The sequence below is a fragment of the Chlamydomonas reinhardtii genome, chromosome 6 (genome assembly GCF_000002595.2).
Source record: "Chlamydomonas reinhardtii strain CC-503 cw92 mt+ chromosome 6, whole genome shotgun sequence".
NCBI classification, from domain to species: domain Eukaryota; kingdom Viridiplantae; phylum Chlorophyta; class Chlorophyceae; order Chlamydomonadales; family Chlamydomonadaceae; genus Chlamydomonas; species Chlamydomonas reinhardtii.
Genome location: NC_057009.1, coordinates 1018554 through 1031787, shown reverse-complemented (window position 1 = coordinate 1031787; position 13234 = coordinate 1018554). Strand labels below are relative to the sequence as shown.

At 62.1% G+C, this 13234-nt stretch overlaps 4 protein-coding genes across 4 annotated transcripts; 1 reads left to right on the top strand and 3 right to left on the bottom strand.

Moving 5' to 3' along the window:
* Window positions 1-372: 372 nt before the first annotated feature.
* CHLRE_06g256250v5 (uncharacterized protein) lies at window positions 373-2053 on the bottom strand. Its single transcript, XM_001696572.2, has 2 exons — window positions 1853-2053; window positions 373-1388 (listed from the first exon to the last, which is right to left on the bottom strand). Exons 1-2 carry the CDS (start codon window positions 2010-2012, stop codon window positions 958-960), a joined length of 591 nt encoding a protein of 196 aa, XP_001696624.1. The 5' UTR covers window positions 2013-2053; the 3' UTR covers window positions 373-957.
* Window positions 2054-2162: 109 nt separating this feature from the next.
* On the top strand, window positions 2163-5250 carry CHLRE_06g256200v5 (uncharacterized protein). Its single transcript, XM_001696318.2, has 3 exons — window positions 2163-2655; window positions 3013-3889; window positions 4725-5250. Exons 1-3 carry the CDS (start codon window positions 2266-2268, stop codon window positions 5009-5011), a joined length of 1554 nt encoding a protein of 517 aa, XP_001696370.1. The 5' UTR covers window positions 2163-2265; the 3' UTR covers window positions 5012-5250.
* Window positions 5251-5327: 77 nt separating this feature from the next.
* Window positions 5328-8992, bottom strand: CHLRE_06g256150v5 (uncharacterized protein). Its single transcript, XM_043062702.1, has 9 exons — window positions 8728-8992; window positions 8353-8433; window positions 8146-8226; window positions 7889-7984; window positions 7550-7620; window positions 7294-7333; window positions 7015-7189; window positions 6729-6760; window positions 5328-6589 (listed from the first exon to the last, which is right to left on the bottom strand). Exons 1-9 carry the CDS (start codon window positions 8791-8793, stop codon window positions 6095-6097), a joined length of 1137 nt encoding a protein of 378 aa, XP_042923408.1. The 5' UTR covers window positions 8794-8992; the 3' UTR covers window positions 5328-6094.
* A 188-nt stretch (window positions 8993-9180) lies between these two features.
* CHLRE_06g256100v5 (uncharacterized protein) lies at window positions 9181-13212 on the bottom strand. Its single transcript, XM_043062701.1, has 11 exons — window positions 12872-13212; window positions 12710-12778; window positions 12538-12618; window positions 12285-12377; window positions 11985-12094; window positions 11725-11764; window positions 11369-11546; window positions 10992-11023; window positions 10703-10843; window positions 10185-10564; window positions 9181-10026 (listed from the first exon to the last, which is right to left on the bottom strand). Exons 1-11 carry the CDS (start codon window positions 12890-12892, stop codon window positions 9939-9941), a joined length of 1233 nt encoding a protein of 410 aa, XP_042923407.1. The 5' UTR covers window positions 12893-13212; the 3' UTR covers window positions 9181-9938.
* Between the last annotated feature and the right edge of the window lie 22 nt (window positions 13213-13234).

Sequence of the window (13234 nt, the reverse complement as noted above, 5' to 3'; positions counted from 1 at the left end):
AGTACGTAGTACGCGTACTACGAACTAGGCAACCCTGGACGCCATGACCCTCTTGTCCGTGCCCGGATGGCCGTTTCGATGGCGGCGTTCCCGTTTGGGAGGGTGTGCGGTGGGGGGTGGATGCGTGCTCGGATGACCCCTCGAGCTCCGCACCCTCAAACACCCCCAGCCCAATGAAGGATTCAGGCCATCATCAAAGGCGGCGAAGCGGGGCCAGGCCGCGTGCGGATGACCCCTCGACTGGGCTCGTATGTAGCCACCCTCCGTGCCGCTACGCCTGGCATTCCGCCTCGCGCTGCCTGCCTGAGCTGGAGGTGCCTTGGCCTGGAACACCCCGCCCGGCATCCCAGTGACACGGCCGGACTTGTTGAACCAGAATCCTGGTTACAGGAACATCCGCACGAAAAAAGTGTGGCGCACGTAGCGCCGGCGCAGCCATACTGACCGTCAAAACTGTGCGTGCGCCAGCTGCAACGGCCCCAACATGCCGCATAGATCTGTCACCGTTGTGGCGACCCTTGATCACTAGCTACTTGCTTGGCAGCAAAATAATGGTCCCTGAATTAACTGACCACCGCGGCACAAGAACAATATACGCCGCACTTGCCAAAGCATACATCCAAAGCATACACCAACACCTGAACACGGCCTCTCAGAAGACGCAACGACAATTTCCTCTTAATTTCCTCTTCCCTACATGCAGCAGGATCCACATGGCTCTAACATACATGTGAAGCTCCTGAAAGCTACCATGCTGCAATCCTAATTCCCAAGCTCTGGCATGCCTGCGCCGCCGAGCCCCAACTGTGCAGCGCTCACCGTGACGGCTGTTAGGCCCGAGCCACGCGCCCCTGGGGCCCAGGCGACCGACCCGCCGCTCCTTGCCGCCGCCACTCCTCACCGCTGCCACTCCTTCAGAGCCACCCCGCGCTGATACCACCACACTGAATCCGCCGCTTACAGGCCCTTCAGGCTGGTCGCCAGGCCAGACGCGTCGGCCCAGCTCTGCAGGTCCGACACCAGGCTCACGTACGCGCGCTTGGAGCCGGCGGCGTCGCCCTTGGCGGCGGCGGCCTGCACGCTCTTGATGGCCTCCACCAGCTTGCCGGCGGTGGTGCTGCCGGACACGGTGGAGGCGACGGTGCTGAAGTCGCCCACCCAGGACTCGGACAGGGTGCTGGCCGCGCCCTTCAGGTCGCCGCTCTCCAGCTGGCTGCCGCTCTTGGCCAGCTTGTACACGGCCTTCTGCACCGGCACCAGCTCCTGCTCCAGGCGGCGGTCGGTCAGGTTCTCGCTGGCCATGAAGTCGCGGGTCACGCCGCGCTGCTGCGCCAGGCGGGCGCGGCGGTTGGCCTTCGCCTTCTCCACCAGGTCCTCATCCTCCTCGTCTGAGGGGGGTGGTTGGTGGCGGGGAGGGAAGGAGGAGGGACAGGGGGCAATGGTTAAAGCAGGAGGGCGTTACGGGAACTGGAAGGGATGGGGTGGTGTGGGGTGGCTGCGCGGCGGGGCCGCCCCCGGAACTACCGTATGGCCAGACACCCTTCGAGAGGCCTGGCCCGGTGCATGGCGACGCCTGCCGCGCCCAGACAAGTTGCACGACCCCGGTACTCTCAATTGCCGTGTGTAGTTCATCACAACTCTCAGCAAATGTAGCAGCTGGGCAGCGGGGTCCCCGCGGGGTCGCGCGCGCATGCTTGCATTCCGTCGAGAGCAAGCCCGTCGTGCTCCGAGCCCCGCCGACCAGTCGATGATCGCACTTGAGCGATCTGGACGTCATTACGGCACCTCGGACTGTATCTGGAGCCCCCCGCGCCAGGCGACCCGCAGCCACACAGCTCCGCAAGCGACTCACCAGGAATCAGGGCCAGAGCCTTGGGGGCATACATCAGCGCGGGCAGCAGCGCCACGCCCAGAATAGCACGACGCGAGGCGGTGTTGGGGGTCGCCTGCGCGACCACCTTCATGCCCCGGCGAGAGACCGGAGCAGCAACCTTCTGCATCATGAGGGCCATGCTGTCTGACTACTTGTGTGGTGGATTGGGAAGGCTGTGGGAAGTTTGCGTGAGACAACAGCTGGACAAAGCGACGTGACTTCGCTTCGGCATGAGCGTCTCGCTTGCTCATGCCGAAGCAAAGTCCCTTCCTTGCATCCATCTGAGTGCATAATTTGCTTGTGTGGTTCTTTACCCTTCATTGCACCAGACCTTGCTGCCTGGGACCGCAAAACGCAGAAAAAATATTACGGTAGTCTGCTGGTCAACGGACATGAGCGACGAAGCACCACCTACCAAACGACAATGTATTGAGCAAGTTCAAAGCCACGCAGGGCCTATAGACGCGAACGGCGAAGTCAAGGTTGAACCGCGCAGCGACGCGGCAGTAGCTGCGCAGCAGGCAGCGCAAGCAAAAGAACGTTCAGCAGCGAGCCAACTGGTGCAGGAACCCGCGGGGCCAGGGCCGAGCTCTTCCTCAGCGCGGGACCGGCCCTACATCGCTCCGGGCGCCTACTCGCAGCGCGAGGAGGCCCTTATAAAGCGCGAACAGGATGGAGACATCGCATTCCGCTACGTATTCAACAACGACGACCCGCAGAACCTCATTTACTTGGTGGGGCTGAAGAACATTTTCTCAAAGCAGCTGCCAAACATGCCCAAGGTGCGAAGGACACTGCGAGAAGGCAGCGGGTAGACAGGGGGTGCGGTGGGACAGTGGAGCGCAGCGCGGGGGGTGGGCTGAGGGCGTGGGGGGCCGCACGTGGGTTGGTCGCACGGCCCGCACGCCTGCATTGTACACATGGGCCGCACCACAAAATGCGGGGGCGAGGCACTGCGTCCTGCCGGAGCTTCGAGCCTAGTCGTTGCTTGTGAAGCTAGTGGTGCACACCCCAGTCGCAGTTGCCCACCCGGCTCAGCCCACCCGGCTCGCACGCCCCCACCCCATGACCACGCACACAACCCCGCACCTACCACCTCCACCCCACCCCAACCCACAACCCTAACCCCCACCGCGCAGGAGTACATCGTGCGCCTGGTGTTTGACCGGCGGCACCGCTCCGTGGCGCTGCTGAAGCGCAACGGCACCGTCATCGGCGGCATCACCTACCGCGCCTTCCACGAGCAGGCATTCGGCGAGATCGCCTTCTGCGCCGTGACCAGCCACGAGCAGGTCAAGGGCTACGGCACGCGGCTCATGAACCAGACCAAGGAGTTCGCGCGCACCGTGGACCGCCTCACGCACTTCCTCACCTACGCCGACAACAACGCGGTGGGGTACTTTGAGAAGCAGGGCTTCACGCGCGAGATCACGCTGGCGCGGGAGCGCTGGCAGGGCTACATCAAGGACTACGACGGCGGCACGCTGATGGAGTGCGTCATGCACCCGCGCGTCAGCTACACCGCCCTGCCCGACCTCATCCGCACGCAGCGCCTGGCGCTGGACGACCGCGTTCGCCAGGTCTCCAACTCCCACGTGGTGCGGACCGGGCTGAGGCACTTCCAGGAGGAGGACGCGCGGCTGGCGGCGGCCACGGCAGCAGCAGCGGCGGCGGCGGGGGCAGCAGGAGGGAGAGGCGCGGGCGGTGTAGGGGCCGGGGCGCCGGCTGGTGACGCGGCGGCGGCAACAGCGGACACCGACCCGGCGTTGCGGCGACGTATGCTGGACATCGGCGGCATCCCAGGGGTGCGGGAGGCGGGCTGGTCGCCGGACATGGTGCAGCAGGGGCCGCGCTTCCGGCTGCTGCTGGACGAGGCGGGGGCGGGTCCGGCGGTGGAGGCGGGGTCGGAGGCGCTGCACCGGTTCCTGGTGCTGCTGCTGGAGCACGTCAAGGGGCTGGAGGACGCCTGGCCGTTCCGGGAGCGGGTGGCGGTGCAGGACGCGCCCGACTACTACGGTGGGTGGGTGGAGGGAGGGGTGGGTGCGGTTGCGGGGGTTAACTTTGAATGTTGCAGCGTGCAATATCATTTATCGAACGATTTAGCTTTTATTAAGCTACGACATGCAAAATTGCTTGTGACGGTTCAGTGACTCTACCGAACGGGGCCAGCTGTCACTGCCGATTCAACCCCGAAACGCCGGGAGTCCGTCCTGCGGACCAGACTCTCTAAGTTCCCCCGATTCCGTACCCGCTACGGTGAACCCCCGAGCCTTGAAATAGTCTCAGCTCTCTATGCAACGATAAGCAAGCTTACTCGAACACTTGTTTATTCGGAGAGTGCCACTGGTTTCGACCCCAGTGTGCCGCGGGAGCGAAGCCCGCCTAAGACTCTCAGCTTTCAAAAGCTTATCCGTTCTCCCGAACTACAACATTGAACCAATCCTGTAAGAAAACAGTCGCGCGTGGGGTTGCGGGGTGGCTATGGCCGTGATAAGGATAGCGGCGGGAGGTGGAAGCCTGGACATGAAAGCGCGGGCGGTGGAGGCCCTGAGCGTGAGGCCAACGGGGCCGGGGCCCAGGCATACCGGTGGGGACGAGCTGCAGTCCGGCTGCTGGTGTAATCGTATGGGGGCGCCGGGGTCGCCAGTGAGCCGGTCCGGGGGCTACCTGCGCCTCACTGACTCGTATACGTGCCACTCCTGCCCGCTTACCAGCGCATGGTGAGCATGCACGCCCAGCCCATTCCAATCCACGCCCCTTGCCCATCTCACCCTCTCCCTCTCCCTTCCAACCTCTCCCTTCCACCTTCTTTCCCCTGTCTCCACCCTTGTCCCCCCCCACACACACACAGACATCATCAAGGACCCCATGGCTCTGGACGTGATGGAGGAGCGCCTGGCCTCGCGCGGCTACTACGTCACCCTGGACATCTTCACCGCCGACCTGCGCCGCGTGTTCGACAACTGCCGCCTCTACAACGCGCCGGACACCATCTACTACAAGCTGGCCAACAAGCTGGAGGCGCAGGTCAACGCCTTCATGTCCAACCACGTGCTGTACGAGGATGAGGCAGGGCCGGCGGCGGCGGCAGCGGCAGCGGCAGCTGGGACTGGGGCTGGAGCAGGCGCTGGGCGGTAGCAGCAGCAGGACGCGAGGAGCTCGGCTGGGCGAGGGTGTGATGTGGGGTCCTGGGGTGGCGCAGGCCGCGCGTGGAGTGACAGCAGGATGGTCGTGAGGCTGGTTGCAGCCTAGCAGTCGATTGTGGGGGAGATTTGATGGTGGCTCAGGCAGGCTCGCATATCTGCTGGTGTGCTTTCTGGGAGCTGCCATGGTGCGCTGCATGCTGCCGCACAAGAGCCATGTAACGTGGACTGAAGTGAGGCGCGGCTGTGCCTGCCTCAACACATGCATATGCACCATCCAGCCAGTTGCCAGCCTAACAGAGTAGTGTACCAACCAGGCACAGTTACAATGTGCCGCCGGTTATGACGCGAAATTACAGCATTCATGGAACTCCTTCCTGCAACTTCCTGCAACTCTGCTCTCCGCTCTACAGTCACACTTGCTGGGCCTAAGCTCATACCGGTATGGTGACCAGGGCCATCTTGTGAGGCTATCCTCTAGGCTCTTCTTGCAATGCAAACAGAACTCACATCGCTGCTACATCAGCTACATACATCTTTCCAGCCAGCGGAGAACTCCCGCCTGCAATCCTGCCACAGACACAGTGCTTACCCTAGTGCCAAGCGCCATCAGAGCATCAGAACAGCAAGGTTCCGGCACGGCCACCGGCGCAGGGACCATGTAAGGTACGGTACTAACAGACCATTGAACCCATCAGACAAGAACCCATTCACCAGCCAAGAACCATCAGAAAAGTCCTGGTTGCCTTAATACATGCGGGGCGCACGGGCGTCGTGCGGGAGCAAGGGTTGCTACGCCCCATGCTACGCCCCAACGCCCCACGACACGGTCCCGCCAAGTCCTTGTGCACGCGTCGTTCCGGGACATGGTGCGTCCCAGCCCTGTCTCTGCGGCTCATGCGGCTGCCCAGGACGAAGTGTGTGTGTACGACGCGGTCATCACGAGTCCTGACGAGACCCGCCTTTCCCACCCGCCCCATACCCGCATGCCAGCCCCACAGGCAACACATACAGGCCTCGCGTGTTGAACAGGCAAGTAGCCAAGCAAGCGCCGTTGCCACTGAAGACCAGCAGCCCCTTACAGCCACCCGACCCACTTGACCTCAACCACCGTCACGGTCACCGCCACCCGGAACGCGAAGAAGCTGCGCTGCTGGAAGGTCGCCAGAATCTTGTCCAGCATCCCCGAGATCCCCTGCCGCGCTGGCAGTCGGCGCCCCTGCCTCGCCTGCCACTCGCGCAGCCACGTCCGGACCGTGTCAGCCATGCGGGCTGTGAATCCGTTCCAGGCCTGCCGCACCACCGCCACCACCACCTCCGTTGCCGCTGCCGCCTGCATGTGCTGCGGCTGCTGCAGGGCGACGTACGCGGCCGCCTTGGAGTCGAACAGCACCGTCAGCCTCAGCTCCTGCGGCACCAGCTGCTCCAGGGCGGGGATGGGCTTGCGGGAGAACAGCGGCGCCAGGGAGGTGAACGGCACGGCCGAGCGCACCACCACGGTGACGAAGGGCCGCCGCGCGCCCGGCGGCGGTGCGGCGGTGACGGTGCGGTGCCACATCTGGATGAATGCCGCCTGTGTAGTGCGTGTGTAAAGCAGCACTATTTGCATTTGTAAACAGCATATGGCCTGCATCCAACCCCCTGGGATAGATAAATGGAAGGATGCTCCCCCCGTCAGCCGCACGCGGCCCAGCCAGTCCACACGCACGCACCTGGAGGTACGGCTCCAGCTCATGCGGCTTATCTGTCAGGGGCAAGAAGGCAGGACAGCAACAGGTTTTGCAATTCACACAAACACACGATGGTATGCATCGCATGCTCAGTCCTTGCGCTCATTTCTCCCTGTGCTCTTCAACACGCGCAACGGCATGCACTGGGCTGGGTGATTTCTACCTTGTGCTCCTTCCCTGGCGCTCCCTAAAGCGCACTGCAAAGGTAAACCCCTATGCAGCCGCAGCGCTCGTGCCCCGGCAGCCGGCTCTACTGCTAGGGACCTACCCAGGATGACGACACAGGGGCTCAGCCGGCGCGCCAGCATGAAGGCTGCCGCCATGACCCACTTCCGCCGCTTCAGGAGCGGCAGCAGGGAGCTGTAGCCGGTCTCGCAGGCGGCGGCCAGCACAGCCGCGTCGAGCTTGATCACGTTCACGGCCTGGCTGTAATTGGCAATTTCCTGTCGTCAGGGAGGGTGCGAAGAGTCAAGGTTAGGGAAACCAACTATGATCACGGCGGCTGCTGAAGCCCTGCCCAGTGACGCAGGCCCGTTGGCGTACGTACCCGCAGGAGGCAGGCCTCGCCGGCTCCGGTCGGGTCGTGCCTGCAACGGCACGCCGTTGACGCCAACATGCGGCGCGACTTCTTTTATGTGCATGCTGTTATGTTGCCATACATTCATACGGTACACACATACACAGCAAAGATACCGCACCCTAGCCTAGCTAGCAGCGGCAACTTGTGCCTCAGTAGAACCGGTATGCTTAGGGTTGAATGCACCCTCGGCTACCGACGCCGTGTTGATGTACGGTCAACTCACATCACGAGCCCGCGAGGCGGCATGTTGGGGTCCGGGGGTGACTGCAACAGGCGCGGCGCCACCTCCCGTCGCTGAGGAGGCGGAGGAGGCACGTCGAGACATTGGAGAGGCGGGCAGGAATGCACGTGGAGGATGGAGGGGTCGGCAGTATTCGCATGATCCGGTCTCAAGTTAAGCAACCATAATGCGGAGGGCCCTGCGAAGATACCACTGCAACAGCATGGCACCATGCTTGCCCTGCCCCCCCCCATAAGGGCGGCCGCTGTTTCAGTAGGCCGTGCTGCACTCAACAGCTGCCGCATGTGCGATGTATCATGTATGACACCTGCAACTGCTTACCATGAAGTGCACGAGTTGTGAGTGGTAGGCGGTGCACTTGCTTGACCCCGTCCTCTCCACCAGGCACGGCAGGTGCACGTGCTTAGCCACCACCGCCTGCAGCGGGGTGGTGGTGGTGATGGCCGTGAGGTCAGCAGAGGTGCCGGCGACAGGCATGGTGCAAATGCCAACGCCACGTCGGCAACACTGTACAGTACCGCACTGGGCGAAGCCACACGGCCACAGGACAAACGTCCGCGACCAAGGACGCAACGCACCTCCGCGGCTGTCAAGCTCAGCTTCGTGGCCCCGGCCAACGACGGCAGGTTGCGCCTCAAACGGGTCGCTGCCGAACGGGCCTGCAGCAACGGGGTCGCGGTGAGGTAGGACTGACGTCCGCACGAAGCACGACAAGTAAGCACCCCACGCGTGCATGGCATCCCATCCCCACGTGACAACGCCCCGCACGCCCTTAGGTGACCCACCAGCAAGTGTGCATTCAGTGCTATGGTGCCGCGTTTTATGTAAAGCTCCAGGAAGACAGCAGCCAGCCAGCCAGTCCACGTCTAGTCCATCCAGGATGCAGTAGGGTGGGTCGTGCGTAAACGTGGGGCAACACACACTCAGGAGGGACGGCGTGCAGCAGGAGGGGCGGCGCATCAGGTTCCCAGCCTCCTTCTCTCCCTGCACTAAGCAGTCGCTTGAGCTTCGCCTCCCTCCCAATCAGCTCCATCGTCTGCTGGGTAATTCATCGCCACGTCGCATACGGTAGCCGCAGGATGCCTGCTACTCCTTGACGCATCAGCGCGTGCTCAGCGGCGAAACAGTCTCGCGGACAGCCACGAGGCGCCTCTGCTTACCTCATAGTAGTTAGCGAACGTGTAAATGTATTTTACGTCGCTGAAATACTCCCAGCTTAAATCCATTTCTCCACCAGTGTTTGCGCGCCTCTTGGTCGAGCTGCCTCGGGGCAGTTTAATTAAAGTATACTCCTTGTATATGTATAGTCAACCCGCATGGCAATGCGAGCAGGTCTCCGACTTCGTGTGTTCCTGGTGACGGTTGGCAGTCGCGTCAGTTCAAGAGTCACTCGGCGATTGGCAGAAAGCGGTGCGCTTGGCAATCCATATCGATATAATACATCCCCTGAAACTTGTAAACCTGCTTTGCAGGCACAGCAGCTGCTCGGCTTCCACCGCCGATTCACGTCCGATTCAGCCATCGTCGTGGCCCCAGGCAACCTAGCCAGCCCGATGTGGCTCGTCCGTTCTCAGCTACATCATCCCATCCTGGAGAGCCGGGTAAATGGAGGTGTGCGATGAGTTAGCCGCAGCAAACACGCTTGGGGAAACTGGGGAAACCCGCGCTGTCAGGAATTGACACGCGGGCGGACACACTGGTGCAAAGGCTGCAAGCAAAAGGTGAGGCCGTGAGAAGCTCGGGCGGTGTGAGCATGGATAATTTGGACTTTGCAGATGCACACTGTTTGAGTGGCAAGTCAAGTAGCGTCGTCCATCCTGCATACCGGCATCACAATCGGCCCACTCACGCCCCTTGCTTGGATGGGTCCCGCCGCAGCTCAGGGTGCGTCAGCCAACATGGGGTTACCCGTTACCGGTACCGCAGAGCCCATCGCCCGGCCTTCATTCCTGCATGGCTCCTCAGTCCTCACTGACTGCTTTTGTACCCCAACGGAAATGCAACGAAACCCGGCAACCCAGTTTGATTTTGATCGCCTGTCAGCCAGCGCCCGGCCAAAGCACGCCAGAGTCAGTGGCCAGATTCGCATGCCATCCCCACCCTGCTCAACCCAAATTACTCCTGTAACAAGTTAATAGTATGCCGTCTCGTGCACGTGCGCCAGGCGCACCTAGCTACAGTGCCCTCCACGGGTGCGACATGCCCCCACGGTAACAGGGCCATCCGTGGCCCTCGCCAATGCCGCGTCCCCACACGCCGAAGCATGTGTTGTGTTAGGACAGACGACCACTCAGGCTACATAGGCGCCTGCCAGTAACAGCCACTTCCCATACAAATCCAGCGATGAACAGCCCTCCGGCACCAACAATAATCACGACCGCTGCTGCAAGTGCTCCTCCGCCAGCAGGTCCTGCAGCGCCGCCCGCAGGTGAGCCAGCGTCAATGGCTGGAACTGCGCCCTGCAGGAGACACGCACGACAGGGGACGAGGAGATTAGATAGTTACATCATGGACACTCAAGATCATTAGGCAGCGGCTTAATCTATTTGAGCTAGGCTCAGCAGCAGGGCACAGCATCCAGTTCCAAGTTCCAACCCCGCACGTGCTGCACACTCACTCCGCGCCGTCGGCACCCGCCGCCCGCAGCCGCGCCCGCAGCGCCAGCCACCTCACGTGCGGCGCGGTGCGGCCCTGCAATGACTGCAGGTACTGGTGCACCTCAGCGCCGAAGCCGCCGTCACCGCCGGCAGGAACCAGCGGGCCGCCCGCCACGCCGCCGCGGGCCGCGGCGTCCTCGTAGTTCGCCAGCGCTGCCATCAGCTGCGGCTGCGGGGTGGGGCCGCCACCGAGCAGCGCGCCTCCGGCCTTTGGGTGCGGCTGCCGCTGCTGCTGCCGCTGCCGCTGCTGCTGCTGCTGCTGCTGCTGGTACGCCGCCTGCATGAGCCGCAGGAAGCCGTGCAGCATGGCTCCCAGCTGCTGAGTCGTCGGCAGAGCCACCTGTGGTGATCAGGATCAGGCGGCATGCAAGCAGCCCATTTAGAAACAGGGAATCCGAAGAGCGATGATGAGCCAGGCGAGCAATATACCGTTTTCGCTTGACTTTCCAAAACACAATCGCAAAGGGTGCTTGCTCACACGAATTCGGTGGCAGGCCGGCACGTACGCCGGCAGCTGCGGGGGCAGCGACGCGCTGCTGGTCATGACCACCGACACGCGCTCCTGCGACCAGTTGTGCGGCGCCGCGCGCAGGCGCTTCACCTCGGCACGGATCACCGCCTGTGCAGGAGGTAGGGCAGACACCGGGAGATTGAAGAACGCCTTAGTATGACAAGCGTGAGTAGTGGAAGCGCATAGCAGAACACGGAAGCGATGCGCACGTCACCAGCAGACGGAAGGGGCAGCGCAAATGAAACCACGTACGTACCAGCATGGCTGCCGGCAGTCCGAGCGGGTTGTCTGCGCGCACATGCCCGCACAACAGAAGTGGGGCTTTGAATGGAGGGACGGGCGGTAGGGGGATGAAGAATGGGTGGCATGCCGTCGCGGTTTATGCATGCCCAATGCCCAACACCACAGAGTATCCCCGACGAGGTAACGGAGCGAGGGTGTGCAATCAAGCCCTGCGCGCGCACGTGCCCGTCCGTAAAACCAACACTAGACACCTGGTTTGCCCTGACACACACTGTGCCAGACCCAACCTTGCACAACCTACACAGCCGCCGCATATGGCACTACTGCAACACAAGCCTTAGGCAAAAGCGTTTAAGAGACTTGACCTAACACGCGGCACTCTCTACTCACCCAGCAGGATGATGCACGGCTGCAGCTTCTTGGCGAGCGAGAAGGCGGCCGCCACCACGCTGCCGCCGCCGGACCACCAGCTGCCGAGCGCGCCCCAGCAGCACGCCGCCTTGTGGGCTGCCTCGAGCGAGTGCTTGTCCAGGTGCAGCACGGTAATGCCGTTTGTGCGCGCGAGCTCCTGTATGGGGTGCGTGCAGTTTGGCACGCAAGATGGATGTGCGAAGGAGCAATAGCACATAAAGAAGGGCGGTAGAGCGATCATCATCAGGCTAAAAGTAATAGGTAAGGGTCAAGCATGACGGGGGCCATGGCGCACATGCACTTCCGGATGTTCATTCGTGTCGCACGGAACTCACCAGCACCATGGACTTCTTGCCGGTGCGGGCCGGTCCCTGGCTGCACACAACAAAATGTACCAAAGGCATTTGTGAGAGTAGTGTGGGGCCATATGCACGCAATCAAGCGGGTGCGCGGCAACTGCAGATGGCTTCTCCTAGCTGCTCCTCCCGGTCCGGCACTTCTCACTGCAAACTACGTGTGCAACCAAGCAAGCAACCCAGCAGTAGCACGGTGGTACGGAAGGCTCCTCCGGAGGCGGCGGGCGGCGGGCACTCACAGCAGCACTAGGTAGGGCGGCTGCATGTGCGCGTCGCAGAGCGCCAGGTGCTGCAGCCCCAGCCGCCCCAGCAGCTCGGGCTGCTGCAGCGCCCGCACCACCTCGCTGTCCTGCGGGCGGTGGCGGCGGCGGGGAGCTAGGGTACACTGCTCTTAAGTTGGGTGTGCGCTATGTTACCCTGCAGCGGCGTGCAGCATGTAGATGACGAATTGCGACAAACACCCTATGCAAGGCATGCAGGAGGTGCCACGGCCACTCATGCATTGCGGCCGGATGTGCGGGCCCGACACACCCACGCACCAGGCGCTCCACCACTGCCGGGTCAGCGCCGAACACTTGCAGGTGTTCCAGTTCCCAGTCGCCCGGACTCTTCACGCACGACTCCAGGCACATCTGCAGGTGTGAGTTAGTGGGTGCATAACAAGGTGCAATATTCACGGGTGGAACCCGTCAGCGCTATGGTAGGTTTCGCAAGATTGGGTACGTACCGGGTTTTGGCTGGCAAGCACAAACATGAAAACTCACGCCCGACTGCTGGCGACATGACCCATACCTCCTCTGTGGTCAGTGTCAGGGGTCCAGCCGCCGCCCTCTGGGTTGCCTTCAGCGCAATTCTCTCGGCGCTTTCCCGCAGCTGCACGCATTTTGTTGAAGTCAAGTATGCGCTTGGCCTTGACCGGGAGCAGGTGGGGCCGGCACAGGCACTACTGGCAGTTGGCGCTCACCTGAGTCGACAGGCAGCGTCGCCTCCATAGAACCAGGCCACCGAGTGCCACCATCAGCCATACATCAGCCTGATCATTGAAAGTAAGAGAGCATTTCAGTTGAGGTGCGGCTGGTGCGGCAACGATGGTAAACCCATACATCCATCCACGCGGCATCCTCACCCGGCTGTCATTTGCCGGCATCGCTGGCTGTGCATGCGGCTGGGATTGCTGAGAAGTTTTAGTGGACATTAGTTCATGTAAGCAGGGAGACACGGCCTTCCCTGACTCGTCTTATTACAAACTCCTCGCGAAACAAGTATACTAACCGTGGCTATGTATGTATACCGTTTATTTGTATTCACAAGTATATAGGAGCGCGCAGTAGCTGCTGTTTTGAGGGCGCCAGCATCGATTAGGAGGCGAACGGCCGAAGTGACTGGCCCCAGACACGACTCAGACCTGGAGCAGCGGTGCCCCGGCTGTCCCAGGCCCCCTACCCCAAGCCTTTCCCCTGCAAGCCGGATGTGTTACGTAACTGGGCAA